Consider the following 18,769-nt stretch of genomic DNA (forward strand, 5'->3'; position numbering starts at 1 on the left):
ACATTGATGTAGAGGACAAAGGTACCAAACTTTAGGATATGATAATTTTGGAAACCTCTGAAATATCCAAGAGGCTATCTATCCAGTTTACCCACCAATCCACGATGCTTATAGACCACAACAGTACCGAAGCCCCTGTTGCTTGAAAGCCCCACAACCATTGACAACTTAATAAATGAACACTAACAACCTTATGGAACCTGCATCAAGGCTCCAACCAATCAAACCTAAGCTCTCCCAAATTTATTTCTGTACATTATGCATTGAATAAGGGAAAGTGTAACTTTATTTTTTTACTGCAATCAGACCCCTTTAACAAATTATTTGATTCACTAGTATCAGATCATAGGGATTGGAGACTAACAACAAGACCAAGTTACATGACTTGTCACTGAATCACTTGAATAAACAAGAAAGAAGACAAAAATTGATGATAGAAAACTAATATAATAGAACTAACACTAGGTTCTGAAGAAAGATGCAATTATGTCCTCGAGATCTTTCTAGTCACAGTTCATGACATTTATAGCGTCCAAATTTGCAACATACGAACTTGAAAACAAACTGAAACAATTGAGAAGTTTGTCTTAAGGAGATAAAAGTAGTAAGTACCTTCCGCACGACAACATAGTCACCAACTGACAAGCTCAGTTCTTTCTCTGATGCTGGAGTAAAAGGATGCACCGCCTGCACATATTACAAAAGATTTATAAATTATGACCAATTAATAAACGGCATATCTAAGGAGCCAGTTCATGGAAAAAATTGAGGTCATTTTAGGGAAAAGAGAGCAAAAGGTTGTCCAACTCCAAGTGAACCAACCATTAGATACATTTGATTAAGCAGCACAAAAGGACAGATTATTGATATTGCAAATATTAGCTATATTTCCGCAAGGCTCATCACCAAATAAACCACAGCAGAAAGCATGTCAGTTCTTGGTTGAGTAAATGGGACCAATTTCACTCATTCGGAGCTGCATGCGTATCCAGAATTATCCTTGTTTCCCTCAAACGTTGACTTGCTTATTTCTATTTTTTCTCCATCCTCTCGAAAACTGATAGCTTGGAAAGCCATTATGAAGGAATTAAAGGAATTCAAAACTAGATAATGAATAAAAGTGGCACTTGAATGGGGTAAAGTATTCGCACAGCAGACATCCTACAAACAAGTTGTATTGCGAATATAGAAAAAGTAGTTCAAAATAAGATGAAAAGTGGATGGTTCAAAAAAAATACTAATGGTAAATGAGAGGCATACTTCAGCAAAAAGAATGATGATTTCGCTGAGTGATTTTCTGATGAGATCAAAGAGGAGCAGACTCTTTCGTTGTTTCTCTGTGACCATCTAAACAAAATAACGAACAATCCATAAAGTTAATTATGATGGTAGATGTAACAAAAATTCAAGAGAAACTAACCTCTGTTTCAACCTCCCCAAGGATAGCAGCTACTCTGAGATGATATGTCTTTTCACCTTCAACCTTCAAATTAATAGCATCATAATGAATATCATACTCATCACAGCATTCCAACCATGAATTAACATATATTAACTAGTTAATGCATGCTTTACATTGTGTTTTGTCCAATTAAAACAAAATGCATACACACCATAGCAACTAGCCTCTGCAAAGTGATCTCTGTTGCTGAGCTTCAACACAGCTAATGCAGCTGAAGCTTCCTTCCCAAGAACTGCCATGTTTGCTTTATGTTCCTGCATTTTTGCTTCTGAAGCATGTAACTTGCAACATTTTCAGGGTTAGAAAATTCCCTCACACGTGCTCGTCTTCTGGAAATTTCTGCTGCCTGAATAATATTGAGAAGGCAGTTACATTTTCCGAACTTACAAATTTACAAATACAAGAAAAAGTAAAAATCAAGGTTTATGGGGAGGAAAAAGAACCAACAATTCAGTACTGCATACAACTGATGATTAGATGAAAACTTTTAATACCAGTGATTCTGCTTCTTGTCTCATTCGGCTATAACGTTGAGCAAGATTTCGAGCATCTTCTAGAGGAGGACCAGTAATCATTGCTCTCAATGGATCTAAAATCTGAAAAATCAACAGCTTCCGTGTTTAAATTATTTGTTAAGTAATTTAAATATAAAAAGAAGAGAGAGAGCGAGAGGAAAAAAAGTCAGTGCCAACCATGACAGTTTCATTTTTTTTTTTGTTACAACATATGGGGTGGGGGTGGGGGATCGACTCACACACAGCCTCTTGGTTGGATATACGCTAATTATCGCTAAGCTAGGCTCGTTTTGGCATATATCATTTTGAACATTAGTTATATCAATTTAAAAAAATATATATAATTAAAAAGTTCTTTTGGATTGGAAGCCCTTTCTTTAATTAGGGTTCCTCCTTCCAGGCTTTCTTTTTTGTATGCCTTTATATATGTATTTGGTTTTTCGGTTTCTTATAAAAAAATAATAATAATAATAAAAAGAAGTTTAACCACAATTAACTCAAGGAAGGGGTAGAACTAAAAGATGTACATAAAGGCAGAGAGCATATGCACACAATGTGACACTCTTTTCTAATTTAAGGGTACTCATGAGAAAGGAAAGGGGTACAGCATATTCTTCAACCATGTTCGATCATGGGATAGTACAGTGATGAAGGTGCAATGTGAGTTTAGATTATGCTAAATACTACAGCAAACATGTAATAATTTCAGCACAAACAAACTTAATATCTTAACAAACATGAGCTTGTGGTCGAATCTTTGTTGTTTGTTTCTAAACTATATAGGCTGCTACAATTGTAAGAGATCTTGGGAAACCAAGAGTCATTGTTCTTCTTTATTATTTACTATTGGTAGGAGATACAATTTTTTAAAATTTATGATTGCATTTAAGAAGTTTTTCGTTCTTTGCTTAATAGTTAATAAAGATATTTAAAATATTTCTTGTGCAGGGTCTGGATCATGTATAATAGAGAATAGAGATGTCATTTTGCAACTTCGATTAGAGATATATTTTGGAGACATTTGATGTGCTCTTGGGTCATAATAGCCAGTGTTGCTAGATGATGGAGGAAGTATTGTTCCTTCAACCGTTTTGGAACCCCATGAGTGCAACCTTTCTTGCTATCTTATGGACATTTTATTCGAGAGAAATTGGAGAATTTTTTGTTTCTCAGTTCAGGCTCCTTTGTGGAGGGCTGATTCTTTTTTGTTTTTCTCGTGTATGTTCTTTCAATTTCTAAATAAAGGTCAGATTTCCATTAAATATGTACATACATACACATGCGCACACGCACACGAGCTTACGCGCACAGGCCCGCACTTTTTATTTAATTTGAGAAGGAACAATTTGTTATTGCAAAACAGTGCAAAACAGCAAAAGACAATAAATTTTACAAAAAAGAAAAGGTGGAGAGGAGATCCACCTGAGGGGCCATAGGAGCTTAACAAACTGCTCCAGTTGCCTAAAAAAAAGTAGCATAATTACAAACCTTTGGAAAGGGTACACCAATAAAAAGCCACAAATTTCACGGAGTCCTCACTTTTCATTCTGCTAATAATCTGAAAATCACATATATGGCAAGATGGTTTGAAAATTTTGACAAAAGTTGACACAAAAAGATGCCAGGGTCGGGGTGCTTCCAACCAATATGAAAGAGGTTCCATTCCATATACTTGAGAACATCGCAATTTATTAAGTGAAAGACAAAATATGATCACTGAAGTTCTATTACCATCCTCAACTTGTCAACTCGGGAACAAAATAAAAATAAGAAAGCATAGAGAACACATCCAATAAAATTGGAAGATGTTAAGTTTCTATATAAATGCAAGGATACAACTTCAAACACAACAAATTAACCAGCGCTCACACCAACCTGTGAAGATAAAAGCTTGATCAAGTCCTCCTGTTCCTTCTCCACATGCTTACGAGCATCACCATATATAGATGCAGCCTTTGCTAATATATTTTCATTGATATTATTAGCTCCATAGTTGCAACAATCCTCAGATAACTTGTTTCCTGACGAACACAGGGATTATGAAGGAAAACATGAAATCCGATTTTGATAAAATCGAGTTAATACAATTGTCCAACATATGAATGACCAATAGGTCAACTCTTTATTTTGCACAGTAAAATATCTCAAGGACATGCTGTAAAGTCAAATCATAACGTCATTGCAGAATTTTCACCTGTCTCCATTTGCCTATGGCCTATGGCTGTAAATGCTTCTCCTGCTTTAACAATATCTTTCTGGAAATCCTATAGAAATAAATGAACAGGTTGTATAACAAAATCGATTTAAATGGAAGCAGAAAGTTCATGATTAGAATAAGTAACTTGAAGTAGATTGATTCAAACAAACATTAAAGTTTTCGGGATAAGGTTTCTTCATGGGAGAAGTTTTGGAATCTCGTACGCCTAATGGTTCAATATGATGAAGATATAGCTGTGTGATTTCCGACTATCGCAATTGATACCAGAAATTGAGCATTCAGCTCTTTTAATGTTAAGTCATAAGTAAATTGAAAATGAACAATGAACCTCACCTCTACAATTACAATGCAAAAGTCCTTTATCGAATTCCTCTCTGTTACCTGATCAACCATCTAACTAAGGACACAAACAACTAAAATAAAGAGGAAGGGAGAAAGTGGATCGCCATGCGTGATCACTTTAGTAAGAAAGAGCTTAGCTCCAGCTTACCATAAAGGATTAGAAAAAAGTTCACTGTAGGTTGGTATTATGACTGTGGACCCCATGTAAGGAAGGGCAAAGGGGATCGCCCAGGTACTAATAAGAACCATTTTTATTACTGACAATTGGTATGGTATTAATAATAACCATTATATAGCATATTTTTTCTGAATCCTTACTCACATTTGGTCACATTCAAATCTAGATTGCAAAGTACCTTAAAATATTATATTTTGTTAAAAATATATATATATATAGAAATCAATATAGTGTGGTCCTTATAAAGGGGAAAAAAAAGCCAACCTTGCACTATCCATTGGCATGGTTTAGTTTGTAAGTAAACAAAAACTAAACTAATTAATCAAGCCAGTCGGATTTAAAAACATGCTAAACCAACCACCATACACCCCTAATATCATACAAGATGCTCCCGGGGGTTTCAAACATCTGACTTCGTGACCAAGTGTCATTCACTAATATACCAATTTACTCCACAAATCCCAGATCTCTTCTTTTATCTGTATTCACGTTAACTTCTGGGCAAGCATCGTCTTATTATTAACATTATCAAAGGGGGATTTTGCATATGCATAGTACTGAATATTCACTATATCATGATCAATAGTTGCTAATACAAAACCATTTGATGTCTTTATGACAGAAAGGAATTGGTGCAATTTGGGTACTTATAAATAACGGTTAAAAATGAGCATAACATGTTACCCTTCCGGCACGAGTTGATCTATATAGTTTCTCTAGTTGCTGATGTCTCTGCATCTCAGCCTCATCTATCACCATCACATCTGAATGCTCATAGCCGGTCCCACCAAATTGCTTTATTACAGCCTGAAAATTCGGAAAAGTAATTCTTTCTTATAGATTTTTTATTCTTTGCTATTCTTTCCATATAGCAAGTTTGAAACTTGAGATGATGATCAAGATCCAAAAAGTGGACGTCCTTTGCCCAGCTAAATTGAAGATATAAGAACAATAACCAAATAAATAAACTTCAAAACATTTGCGAAGTTGGTTTATTTGCCTTGCAGTGATCATGTCTTCTAAACAAAAATATCATCAAATATGCTTAGTTTTAGAACCGCAAACAGGGTTCAAAACAGAACTGCAGTGACATGGGGACACAAAAAACATATCAACAATTTGCATCTAACTCAGCCAACCAAAGAGGGGACGAGAACAGAACAGAAGTTTCAGACTTGGAATTATTTCCATATGATACTGCCATTACTATATATGAAATATGTAAGATCGGAAAGGGAAGATAAAAATTTCAGCATTTCACTACATGTCTAAGAATAACAGACCACTAAATCAATCAGTTTAAAATTAAAGTTAACAACAGGATGATAACGACCCTGAAGAAGAAACAGTACCATTAAGATGCCTCAATTGACTTTTGCTTCCTCCCCTTAACCGGGGAAAATGACAACAGTAATCAAAACCATAAACCAGAATTGGAACTAAACCGACAAGATCAAGAAACTGAAACAAGTAATTCTCAAATCACCTGCTGTTGCTTTGCAACTTGAACCTTGAGCTTGCTGGCTTGCTTTCTGAGCGCATCCATGGCTTAATTCTCCTGCGTCTGCCCCCCTCAACTTCAGGATGAATCAGAATCGATGAAATTCCACAGGAAAACGTCAATACCGGTGGCAGTAATGAGTTCAGAACTCGGTGGGTTCGTCGCTCCTCAAAGATCTGCGAGCGTAGCCACCAGCTAGCTCCGGACCTTGCTCCCTTAATCTTGTTCCTACTGAGTTGTGATCTGCTGGAACCAATATGTAGAATAATAGCGTGTCCCCTCGCTCCGTCACCGTCTGATGGACGTAGAGTTTTGAAAAGGGTAACAATCAATAATACAATGATTTTTTTTTAGCAATAATAGCGAATCTTCAAAAAAACAAAAACAAAAAACAAAAAAAAATTAAGTAAAAAATATATGGGCAACAATTTAGTTTATATATTTTTAAATTAAAATAACTTAACCCATTTAACGTAGGTAATCATTTATTTTCTATAATTTAAAATTTGTAAATATTTAATCATTGTCTCTCATAAAAATTAAATTTTGAGTTTTATATATAAATGATTCAGTTTTTGTAATTTATTTAGTTTTTGTAATTTAGAACGCATATGGTCCTACATCTATCTACATATATGATAAATCTTAACGAAAACTACAAGGACTAGATCGTCACAAACACTAAAATTCATGGACCAAATCGATACTTTAATGAAAGTAGGTGTTCTTTTAACCTCTTTTTTTTTCTCCTATTTGGAGGTCATGACCAACTCTCGACTAGTCTCCACAACACATGACCTATAGTATTAAAATGTTAGAGGATTCGTAGAATTTTAATCTATGTATGGTCCCTACTAATTTTTCTAAAGCTCATTTACTTTTATTTAGATGCTTCAATGCTACTTAGGTCAATTAATCTAAACATAACCTAACTAGTTATGAAATATTTTTGTGGGTTTAAATCTTCCCACGTGTACTAAATAAAATACTATTGACTACTATTTTTTTTTATTTTTTTGGAGTACAATATGTGAGGATAGGGGTTCGAATTCGCAACCACAATGATATATATATTAATTATCGATAAGTTATGCTCATTTTGGCACTATTTAACCAACTCATGATCACAATATTGTAAATTCATAGCTACGGATACTTATTCAACATGTAAATTTTGGTCTTTCATGTCAAAGTGAACATAGCTTTTAAGTAACATATATTTCCAACTAAGAGAATGACTAAAAAAATAAAAAGGATTTTGACCAGTTTCATATATATATATATTTTGAAACAAACATGTCATCTATCTAATTTAGTTTTCTTAGAAATAAAATAAGAAAATTAAAGCTAATCAGATTCCATTGCAAATAATTTAGTATTTAAGATTGAAAATGCTTTTTGCATTATACATTAGGCTCTTTATCGTAAGTTTCGATAAAATAATGTGTGATGTATTGTAAACCATGCATTCTTGTATAAAATAATTGTGATGTATTGTAAACCATGCATTCTTGTAAGTTGTAACAAAGAACAAAACATTGTAGTGTAAAGTTGAGATGTTTGTATTTAAATAATTAGTAATAGAATTTTAGTTCGTGTGAACTATTATAAGTAAGCATTGTTTAAGGATTTTTCTTTTTTTTTTTTTGGACAGACATTGTTTAAGGATATGGATAAAATATCAAAGGAGCGTTTCACGTCTAAATAATAAGAAAAGCATAATATATACAAAACAGTTTGTAATCTTTTAAGTAATTTTGAATATAGTCTAAAGTTTTCAATTTTGCCCCAATGTATTAAAAACTATCAACCAGGTTATCATATAAAATATATATATCAAATTTATTAAAAAAGGTTGATGTACTGTTAAATTATTGTCTATCAATGTTTAGACAATGAATTTGCTACTAAATAAAAATTATGTAAACAATCCGTTGTTTTTATTGTTTAAGATTTTAAAATTTGAAACTTTAAAATGTAAAATTACATTTAAAAAAAATAAAAACTTTAATTAATATAATTTTAGATTTGGCTGTAGCTATGAACTAATTTACAAATATATTACTAAACACATATTCACCATCTTTTTAATTTAATTCAATTTTTAAATATGTTTAAAAATTTTCAGACCCAACAAATGCACCCTAAACATTCCGTATCTTAAAAAATATTATTAGAACTTTAAAATGTAAACATCTAATATAGTATAATCTAATTTAAATTAGAAAAATATCAAAACAAGTGAAATAATAATGAAAATGGATTTACTTTCCAACAAGATTTCGAATCGTGATCGAGACGGAATATCGAAATCTCAATTTTATATGAATATACGTGAATTGATATTTTTTGAAAATCATAAAAATATATAATTTAACAAATATTACATTTCGCCTATTTTAATTTCGAATAAGTTAAAAATAGTCCCATTAATGATATTTTATTGATATATTTTAAAATTTTTATATCGATCTTAAATAGTTATTTAATTTTGAAAAGATGCGTACTCTTAGTCTTGTTTTAATTTGAAAGACAGAGCCGCGAAGACGATGGAACCAACCAAATCAAACTCATTTCACTTTATAAGCTCACTTGCTTTCCATTAATGGCGTTTTTCGCGAATCTCCCACTGAAATCCACAATAATTCTCCCCCCATTCCCCTTCTTGCCCTACATTCTCTCCGATTCTTCCGTCTCTCTGTCTCTCGCTCAGTTGTTTGTATAATTGCAGACACAGATACGGAATTCGGTTGCGTTAGAAGATCTCATTGATTGAAGACTCTAGAGTAGGGGCCAATCATGCCGTCGGGTGTTAAGAAGCGAAAAGCAGCAAGGAAAAGAAGGAAAGGGAGGCTAAAATCAATTCCTCAAGTAATAGTTTAATTTGCCCAAGATCAATAATAGTTCTTGTTGTTGTTGTTGTTGTTTGGTTTTGTTTTCAATGTGATCCTATCCAATCTACCCTCACTTATCTACCGATTCGTCCATTTTGCATTCTTTTGTTTGAACCATTACGATCGAATTGCTTGTGGTTTTGGTTAAATTATGCTTTTCTATGTACTTTTCGTGCACACTGCATGCTGTCCACTCAGACTAATTAAGACTTCTTTTTTACTTGAATCGCAATTTGTAACCTTAACTATTATCAATCTGGTTTGTTGTCTAATTGAGTTGTTAGATGTATATTATGGATATTGGCTGTTGGTTCTTCCGTTTTTCTGGGTGCTGCTAGGTGGGGAGAAAAGATTCCCTTCGCGTAGACGATTTGCATCACGCTTTAAGCTTCTAACTGAAACAAAATTTAGCAGGAGACGAGGATTTTAAGAGTCAGAATGGGAGAAGCTTTGAAAGTAGGGAGGTCAATCCCATTTATGATCATCCTGCTTGCCACAATTCGGACAAGGAAAAATTGGAGAAGAATGACGCATCATATGTTTTGTCTACTGTGGATGAGGATATATCTCTGGATATAGAAAGAATCCAAGAAGTAGGACTTGATGGCAATGGTGTTGTTGAAGATGAGAATGAATTAATATCAGCACAGAATAATGCTGGTCAAAGCATCAACATCGAGTACATTAAGTCTGGCGAGAAATTTGATGAAAGGGACGACGAGAACTCTAGTAATAGTTCAGCTGACTGTAGCATTGTTGATAAGAAAGCCGAAGCATATACTTCATCTTATAATACCAATGTTTTTGACGACGAGGCAGATAAATCTTCATTTGCAGCCATTGGGCTAAGTGAATCTACACCAGTTGGGCAGAACATCAACTCATTGGTTGAAACTACTCTGGTTTCTGATTCAGTTAAATCTGAGGTTACTGTGTCTACAGAGAAAATTTGCCTCATGGAAGTTGCAGCTGCTGAGAATTCAGTGGTTTCTGATTCCGTTACATCTGGGTTGAAGGAAGATGCAGATACTTTATTGTCCAACCTACGCGATGGAACTGAAGCATCATCATTTAATAATCTTAATTCACTACCAAAACAAAATGAGGATAAAGTTTTACCTGTATCGATGGAGAACAATCAGAAATCTTCAAGGATGATGGAAAAAGGGTCCAAATATATGGAAGACAAGATGTTTCTTTCGTCAGTTGCTCCTCCTGTTTGTGCAAGTAAATACGATGCCATTGCTATGGAATTTGAGACTCCAATATGCTTCAAAAACCAGGTATGGCTAAGTTCTTTTATCATTTGTGATTTGCTGCAAGTCTCAATAAATCAAATATAACCATGCTTCGTCATTTGTGTAGAAGACTTCGGCTTCAGTTCCAATAGTGGCACGAAGGACTTCTTTACTTAGTTGTTGTGGATTATTTGACTTACTGAAAGGCTCCAATTGATAAATTCAGGTTTGTTCTTTTGAAGAATTACTTCTTTCATCCATAATGAAAACAGCTGCGGGTGATGTATTGAAACTGCCAGCATTTATTTGTTGACGTTTTGCAAAAATGTTATTGTTTCATTAAGGGATGTTTCTGAGTTCAATTTGCTGCATTTCATTTCTTTTCCTTGGAGTTCTCTTGATAGGAAATTTTGTAATTTTATTAGCTTCTCGTGTGCTAATTAGAAAGATTTTTGGTGATTCCCTCTGTCCTTAGGGCTAGGAGATTCTTTATTCCCCTTTTCCATTACTCCTTGTTTTATGAAACGAAGTTCTGTTTCCTCTACAAAGTTCATTGATATTTATTTGTCTTGTATTTCAGGCTCTTGACATATTAGTTTATTCTTTTGAATCTTTCTACATCTTGTGGTGTTGCAGGTTTATTTCTTAACCATCCTGAGTTGAGTCAGGATCACTAAGGGTCAATATAAATAATAAAAGGTTTAGATAGAATGAGTTCAAACCATAGTGACCACGTACCGAAGATTTAATATCCTACAAATAACTTTACTTTGACAACCAAATACAGTAGAGTCACGCAGTTATCCTCGAGGTACCTGCAAGCTGGCTAGACACGCACATATATTCATTTTCTATATTCTATTTCTAGTTGTGCATTATTATCTTAGTTTTCTTAAGCCAACTATATGAATGAGATTTTATATAGGTGTGTCATTGTCATCTGCATCATAACATCTTCCCAACTGCATTGGGGTTGGGTTAGTCACATTCCCCATACCGCATCCTCTCTCTGCTATATCGAACGTTATTGTTAACTCATTTAATGTCACTAATGTTGTGCCAATGGTTTGTTTTGTTGATCTTGTAAGCTGAAACTAATATTTCAAACCTTTGATATGGATGCAGACCGCCAGGGGAAGTTCCAGTGCAGTGACGAAATTCATCAAAGAAGCAAACCTTTTCACAAGTTTGAAACTTTTGGTATTTCTTTACTGATTTATAATTGTGATGTGATGCTGGACGATAAAGTCCATCCTAAGATCTATGTTTGTGGTAATTTTATCATTACCATGCAGCTTAGTTTACCATAATTCTCTACATTCCTTATATTATCATGTAAACTAGTTCAGTTTACTTTAACTACAGTGTGAAGGAAGTGCATTTAGATGAAAGATCCGTGTGTTATTATGATCTGCAAGCTCTGTGATAGACGTGGTTGGTCTTCAATGGATATTCACATTCAAAACTATAAGAATTTAGGACCAGTTTGATAACCGTTAATTAAAAAACAATTAGTGGCATTCCATTCTCACCAATTGGAGTGCAGGACTTGTCCTATTTCTGTGATTTTCGTATAAGCAACCATCTTAATTGAGATAATTCTTGGTTAAAGTACAAGGTCGCTTCTCTAACTTAGGATTGTAAGTACTAAATAAAACATGTCTAATAGATCTCTTAACTTTCAATTTTTTTATTAAGATACTTATTATATACTTATTTTAAGGACCTATTAGACACAGTTTACGGATTAAATTAAATTTGTAATGTAACTTATTTCAACTTTTTAATTGATTCTACCTTACAACAACTACCTCTCACTAACATTTAACTTTATATGATACAAAATAAAAGTTACTAAAGATTAAGAAAAAGAAATTGTTAGATAAATCACAAATTTTGGTAGGTTTCTCTCATGTTTTTCGTTTGTCTACAAACAACTCATGTTGTTGCTATGAAATATTCATCCAACAGATAAAAAGTGAGAGACATAAAAGCTTTTAAAACAAATATCAAAGCATGGTTTATTGTCATAATGTTGTATACAAATTCAATCACAACACACAAATCACAAAAACACAAATCTCCTAAAAATTAAGCTCCCTGCCAAGTTGCAAGGTTTTCAGTTGAAAGGAAAGCAATATTGAAGAAACCTGAAAATGGGTAATAAATCAAACAAATAAACTATGCCTTTTTCCAGCTTTTAGGTCTCATCTTATGGATGGAGCGCCATGAATGGCCATAATGTAAAGTAGCTGTGTAACAGAGAGAATGATGAAGAAGGCCTCCATTGTTATCTGCAAAATAAATAAAAAATATATAAAAAAAAGATTGTTTGTTAAATCAGCATATTTTGTGTTGGAATTGTTTTGGATAAAAGTTTTGGGAAAAGAAATTGAAGGTGTTTTTCTCACCAGTCTTGTGCTTCTGAAATCCAGTTCAATCTCTTTGCAAGCAAAGCTGCATAAATAACACAGCCTCAGAGTCAGTTATTATTATTTTTTAATTATTATTATTTTTAATTCTTTTTCATATTTTAGCAAAAAACTTTGGAGGTCAACCTCATCGAGATCGTAAACTTATACTTGTGTTTAATAGATCTTTAATTTTAAAAGTGTTTAATGAATCCCTAAATTTTTTATTTTGTATATAATAAATTTTTTAATTTTTAATTTTGGGTCTAATAGATCATTAACCTATTTGACATTTTTAAAAATTCATGGTGTCTAATTGGTATGTGAATTTTAAAAAATGTCTAACACAAAATTAAAAGTTTAATAAACGTAATTCTAGAAGTTTCAAAAACTGAACTTGTAATTTAATTTTTACTTTAATCTATTTGCTCTCAATAGTCAGTATTTATCATCAAGATAGGATGAGTTTGATATATCTTTTAATTTAAACATTTTTTATTCTGCACTTTTTTATTCTTTTATCGGTCACTTTAAAATAACTTTCTAAATAATCATTTTTCAAGTATTTTTTCTTTTCAAAATGGATTTTATAGCAACCCAATTTTTTAAAAATAATTTTTATTATCAAATATCGTGATTGATCACTTTTAATTATCTAAAACCACTTTAAAAACTGTGTTAAATAAACTCTAAATTAGTAATTCTTCGAAAGGTGCTTATAAAAAAATGATTTTTATTAAAAAAGTACTTTTTCAAAAGTTATCAGCAAAATAGCAGTGAACGCCCAACAAATTTTACAACATGGATCACTACGATGATGAAACATAATATTCCTATAAGTAAAAAGATGAAGTTGACAAAAACGTAAAAATTTATGAACAGGAGACATAATGTAACTTAAAAGTTGATCAGAAATAATGGGGAAATCAAGGATAATGGTGATAACAGATAAGGAAGGCCTACCCCATAGCAAGAATAGTGAGAGTCCAAGCAAAAACAGCAGCAGAGGATGCAGCACCTAAGCTGTCAACACTCCATGAACGAATATGGTTCAGTCCTGAAATTGCTGAGGCAGCTCCAAAAACAGCAGCCAACAAAGCAAATGTCACAAAGAACCCAGTGGCTGCATTCCCCATGGGGAAGTAAATGGGCGAAAAATGTGCCGGTAGTCGAAAATCGGGACCTGCGGAAGAAACATGTCGAACATGAAAAAGAAACGAAAACATGTGCTGGTTGTGGTGACACAAACATAGTATCAAGGTGTCAGAACAAGAAGATTCAAACATACCAATGACGAAGCCATGATCAATGGCTGTATTCATGGCCCACCCACCAATGCCCAAAATAACGGCGTACATACAGAAGTTGAGCAACAGAAGCAAAGTGGCAATGGATTTCATCTGTGTGTTGGCCATTTGGGCAGAAAGAGAAAAGCTGAGGACCCAAAAAAGTTGGGATTTTGAGGAGAGGAGAAAAGATTGAAGTGAAATGTGTAAGCAGGGAGCAGATCAGATGGTTATAAATGGGGGGGAAGGGGAGGTTCTGGTTCTTTACTTGCTAACTCTGTTGTGTCCAAAGGGGGCTTTGGGGTTGTAAAGGGAAGGGGCAATGCTTCATGTTCAAGGCAAAAACAAGGATATCAAAAATTCTTTCTTTTTAGATGGGTTGGGTACATTCTGCTGTGCTGCCCAAGCTAAGAAAGTCATATTCTTTGCCACGCCTAAAATGGCTGCTCTATACAATCCTAGGTTGGGTAAATTTTCAATTTCTCTTTTATTCACAAAGTTTTCGACGAGTTTGAAATTCTAATGTTTGCTTGTAAAGCAAAAACTGATGAAAAAAGGTTAGTAGAAAGCTTTGTTTAAAGGGATATGAAAAACCATCATGTAAAACAAAACCAGGAAACAATAATCATACAAGTTCTGATAAGTGAACTATGAAGACACCATTATTTCTCTCTTATTCTATCTTTGATTTTCATTAAAAACATGAGACATACAATAAATGTTTTGAAATATATACTTTAAAATGTCAAAGTATCTGGCAATCTAAGAATTATGACTTCTTTTAAAGAAAAACTAAAACTAATTTTAGCACATTCTCGAAATTGTTCTTAGAAAAAATGTTGGATGAAATTTTAATTAGGAATAAATCTTTTTCACAAAACCGTATATATCCTCTTCTTCCTTTTTGGGAAAAAGAAGGATAGATTTCGAATATTTTCTTTATACCAATCTACTAAATAAATTCAAGCGTATAAATTCTTGGAAGTTCTTTAAAAAAATTCAAATGGTATAAAACATGAGGGCATTCATAAATATTTGAATATTTATGATTGAAGTAAAATTCTAATGTTCTTTTTGGGTACGAAGTTCTAATTACCTTTTTAAGTACGAAGTAAAATAAAAATAAATAATATAAATACCAACTTAATTCATGATAATAAGCGGTCACAAGTTTCACTAGACATAGTTCATGTATAAATCATACCACAACGAATGACTCATTTAATAAAACACATACCATTCTTAAGAAGGGGACATTTAAACATCAGCAAACGATATGAACAGAAACACAGAATTTGAGAAAAATATAGCACCATTTTCATTTACATTTATTAGCTACAACTACCATTTACAAGATTTGCTTAGACAAAGGAAAGTATATAAATACACACAACCAAAGAAAATTCAGCATGATGGATCGTCAAGTGGCAACAAGTAGTTGATGAAAAGTCGAGCAATCTTGTCAACAAGCAGGCAGGAGAATAAAACACCACAAAATTCAAGGTTGCAAATATATTGTTTAGATGACAGTAGCAACTTCAGAGGTCATTAAATATCAAAATTTCATGAACCAAAAAAAGTATATATTAACCAAATCTCACTACAAAGCATAATGAAAACTGCATTTTAATGTTCTAAGTTGTTCATTCATCCTCTTGGCTGCGCAACCTAGCAAGCTTGTTGGTAACTACAACATCAAGTTGGGCTGCTCTTTCCACAATCTCTTTCCTCTTCCTTGTGGAAACATCGTGGGCAATTTCAGCACAATAAGTCCTGCAGTAAGACAACACAAGTATAAGACAAATGCACAATGTAAAAGGATTTATAAGTTATTGTCCAACAAACCTGTTGTGCATCATCAAGACCTCGAGCTCCTTGACATTGTGAACAACGAACTTCTTGAAACCATTAGGAAGGTAGTGACGGGTCTTTTTGTCAGTACCATAACCAATATTCGGCATCAGCGTACATCCTTTGAACTTTCTTCTAACTCTGGAATCAATACCCTTTGGTCTTCTCCAGCTTTCCTGTCAGATGCATTCAACAAGATGAGAAATACAGAATTTATGTGACAAAGATTCAAAATCAGATAATTCTTAAAGAATATAGATATGTATGCAGGGATTTAGTAACAGAAAGCTCATGGTTACAAGAAGCTAACTGTGTCGCAAGACCTGTATGGAATTAATTTATGCCCTTAAAAACGAAATGTCCAGCTACTTCGATGAAAATCTGAACACTAGATACCACGGGCAAATTCAGTTCTATAGTTACCAAAAAAAAGTAAATGATAAAACAAAAGGAAATATCAACTGCAACCTCAGCCGAAAGATGGTGATATTGGATATATAATCACATGAAGTCAGGAATGTGGGTAGTTTGCATCATAGATTGCAGTAAAAGCGGAGATTTTAAAACAAAAACAGATAGAGAAGAAAGTGAGTTTGGCTTATACTATTAGATTCCAATATACAACTAAGATCAGATGGTAGTGCATGAAAGTATTCATCATTCAACTGCAGAAATGATGGGTTAACATCATCACGTCTTGTTGCATATCTTACGAAAAAATCAGTGCTTAAATAATACTTAAGCTATGTAAAACCAATATCAGGATGCTAATCCTGATGCCCCAGTACAAAGACAAGGACACAAAAATTGACTGCTGACACTACGGTGGCAAGACGTTTCTGCTGTTTAGGGATCAGATAAAAGGTCGGTCAGACATCCCATCTCCAAAAAATATTAACATAATAGGCTGTGATTAACATAACAATCAAGGATGATTAAAACAACGAATTCAATTGAACAATACTAATTGATATGGAATGTCGTATCCAGGATCCGATAGTCGATCTTAGATTCACCAGAATGGATCCGAAGACCCAAGTCAGTCTGAGAGTCATTCTATCGTCTGATCCTTCTTAAGGACAAAAAGCCAAGCCTCATCATATAGAGGGAAAAAAAATATTAAAATCATGAAAATATGTTCCTAAAACCAGATCACGGTAGACGAGCTACTAACCGTAACGAGAATCAGATACTACTGTCAGTCACCATATGCATCTATAGATGCAATTAAGACTGGGGCGACAATACTTATCATCATATTCTTTACTATGAATTCTATTAATATTGCATAAATAGATAAGATGAAAATACGGAGCGAAAAGAAATATACCTTGACGGAGATCTTTCGATCACTCTGGGGCCTCTTGAACTTCTGGGCCCTCTTCTTCACGATCTTCTTCGTGAGCAAAGGCACCGCCATTTTCGCCTACTACTATACATTACATAAAAAGGAGGATTATAATAAGCTCAAATGCAATAAAACCTAAAAAGCTAAAACTCAAAACCAAGTAACGCGAAGGAACAGAAAGTTCCCACGCCGCGATTGAACTAAACTGGATTAACGAAAACGATTGAGAAGTATATTCGGTACATAATCAAATAAACAAATCTCAGGGTAGAAGAACGAAAGAAACCCTAGCGGCGGATCAGAGAGAGGAACTCACAGGTATTAGGGTTTCCCTTGGCCGTCCCAGCTTCGATGATAAGCTTAAGGCTCTGGAGGTTTATATAGAGAGTGTTCGTTCAATTAGGGCTTCTGTCCTACGGCTTTGATAGGATTGGGCTCTGTTTGGCAACTTGATTTAGCATCTCCGGCCCATGGGCTCTAACACAAGGCCCAGTATATCGGCCCAGGCCACTTCTATTTTCAATTTTCAATGTTCAGAGACTTTTAAAGAATTTCAAAGTTACAAGTTAATGTGTATTATATTAAATAACCACGCTTATTGTTGTGTGAGTTAAGGATTGATGAATTTCCTTTCGAAAACGAAAAAAAATCTACGAGAGCTGTTTGTTGGATCTGAAGGAGATTAATTTGATTCTCCCAATAACTTATAAATGTTAATGCCTTAATCTAAGTAGGGTTGTGGTGGTGAAGAATTATACATATATATAAGTAGTAAGATAAAAGGAAACGGTTGATCCAGAGACAAATATTAAATTGAGTTTTTTTTTTTTAATTTTACATGCCGTGGCGAATCCATGATTTGAGGCACAAATACATATAAATGCAATGGAAAAATCTCAATTTTATACTAGAACTCATGAAGCATATGAGAATATTTTCAAATAGTATTTAATTAAAATCCGGGAGGCACGTGCCCTGGTTCTTGGTTGATCCACCCTAACTTATATGGATGATCAAATACGCCACAACCATGATTGTTTGATAGTATTTCTCAAAACTTCAAGAGAACATTTTAACTTCTTGTTATGATATTTTTTAATTCAATTTTTTGTTATGAATTCTAATATACAAGGTTTTCTATTAAAAAAAACTGAATACATTGTGTTGATTTTGTTGTTATTTAAGAACCAATTAGGGTGACAAGTCAATCTCCTGGATGAGAATAAAAGATGCATAAATTATTGAATTGATTTGAATATGAAATTTTTTGAATGATTATGATAATCATACCATGTCACATCAATATTTTGTTAATAATTTTAAACCCTAAATAGAAGTATAATACAGGGTTCATAAATTTAAAACATAATTAAGAAAAAAGAAATAAAAAACAAAATCGATATTGTGCTATTAATTCTGTTATCTTTTTTGTTTTTTGTTTTTTTTTTTTGCCACTTTTTTTTTAATTTTTTTTTGGCCACTTTAAATATAGAACTCATCACACAATTTCAATATTTCCTGGCTA

The 18,769-nt window shown here is 33.4% G+C and overlaps 2 protein-coding genes, 3 non-coding genes and 2 pseudogenes across 8 annotated transcripts; 1 reads left to right on the top strand and 6 right to left on the bottom strand.

The window, feature by feature from the left end:
- Positions 1-612: 612 nt before the first annotated feature.
- On the bottom strand, positions 613-6,353 carry LOC148207732 (SH3 domain-containing protein 3-like; annotated as a pseudogene). The gene is made up of 9 exons (XR_015787690.1): positions 6,202-6,353; positions 5,400-5,522; positions 4,172-4,241; positions 3,853-3,998; positions 1,957-2,058; positions 1,614-1,808; positions 1,421-1,483; positions 1,261-1,347; positions 613-687 (listed from the first exon to the last, which is right to left on the bottom strand). The product of XR_015787690.1 is annotated as an SH3 domain-containing protein 3-like (transcript).
- Positions 6,354-8,880: 2,527 nt separating this feature from the next.
- On the top strand, positions 8,881-11,654 carry LOC148207733 (uncharacterized; annotated as a pseudogene). Its single transcript, XR_015787689.1, has 4 exons — positions 8,881-9,087; positions 9,525-10,393; positions 10,479-10,574; positions 11,474-11,654. The product of XR_015787689.1 is annotated as an uncharacterized LOC148207733 (transcript).
- A 689-nt stretch (positions 11,655-12,343) lies between these two features.
- Positions 12,344-14,311, bottom strand: LOC148207734 (membrane protein PM19L-like). Its single transcript, XM_088118316.1, has 4 exons — positions 14,048-14,311; positions 13,723-13,942; positions 12,760-12,805; positions 12,344-12,642 (listed from the first exon to the last, which is right to left on the bottom strand). Exons 1-4 carry the CDS (start codon positions 14,172-14,174, stop codon positions 12,556-12,558), a joined length of 480 nt encoding a protein of 159 aa, XP_087974442.1. The 5' UTR covers positions 14,175-14,311; the 3' UTR covers positions 12,344-12,555.
- A 1,216-nt stretch (positions 14,312-15,527) lies between these two features.
- On the bottom strand, positions 15,528-17,704 carry LOC111010921 (large ribosomal subunit protein eL32z). Of its 2 annotated transcripts, none has more exons than XM_022284501.2 (4): positions 17,561-17,704; positions 17,227-17,328; positions 15,891-16,072; positions 15,528-15,818 (listed from the first exon to the last, which is right to left on the bottom strand). In XM_022284501.2, exons 2-4 carry the CDS (start codon positions 17,314-17,316, stop codon positions 15,689-15,691), a joined length of 402 nt encoding a protein of 133 aa, XP_022140193.1. In that variant the 5' UTR covers positions 17,317-17,328; positions 17,561-17,704; the 3' UTR covers positions 15,528-15,688. The 2 variants fall into 2 exon arrangements, with proteins under 2 accessions (XP_022140193.1, XP_022140194.1); XM_022284502.2 differs by having other exon boundaries at positions 17,227-17,325; positions 17,561-17,645.
- On the bottom strand, positions 16,359-16,441 carry LOC148207735 (small nucleolar RNA Z196/R39/R59 family). The gene has a single exon (XR_015787695.1). It is a non-coding gene; the product is annotated as a small nucleolar RNA Z196/R39/R59 family (small nucleolar RNA).
- LOC148207736 (small nucleolar RNA Z195/SNORD33/SNORD32 family) lies at positions 16,521-16,597 on the bottom strand. The gene has a single exon (XR_015787694.1). It is a non-coding gene; the product is annotated as a small nucleolar RNA Z195/SNORD33/SNORD32 family (small nucleolar RNA).
- LOC148207737 (small nucleolar RNA U31b) lies at positions 17,079-17,158 on the bottom strand. Its single transcript, XR_015787696.1, has one exon. It is a non-coding gene; the product is annotated as a small nucleolar RNA U31b (small nucleolar RNA).
- Positions 17,705-18,769: the final 1,065 nt, after the last annotated feature.

The sequence above is a fragment of the Momordica charantia genome, unplaced genomic scaffold (assembly GCF_013281855.1).
Source record: "Momordica charantia cultivar OHB3-1 unplaced genomic scaffold, Mcharantia_2.0 BLBB01000097.1, whole genome shotgun sequence".
In the NCBI taxonomy this organism is placed as follows: Eukaryota; Viridiplantae; Streptophyta; class Magnoliopsida; order Cucurbitales; family Cucurbitaceae; genus Momordica; species Momordica charantia.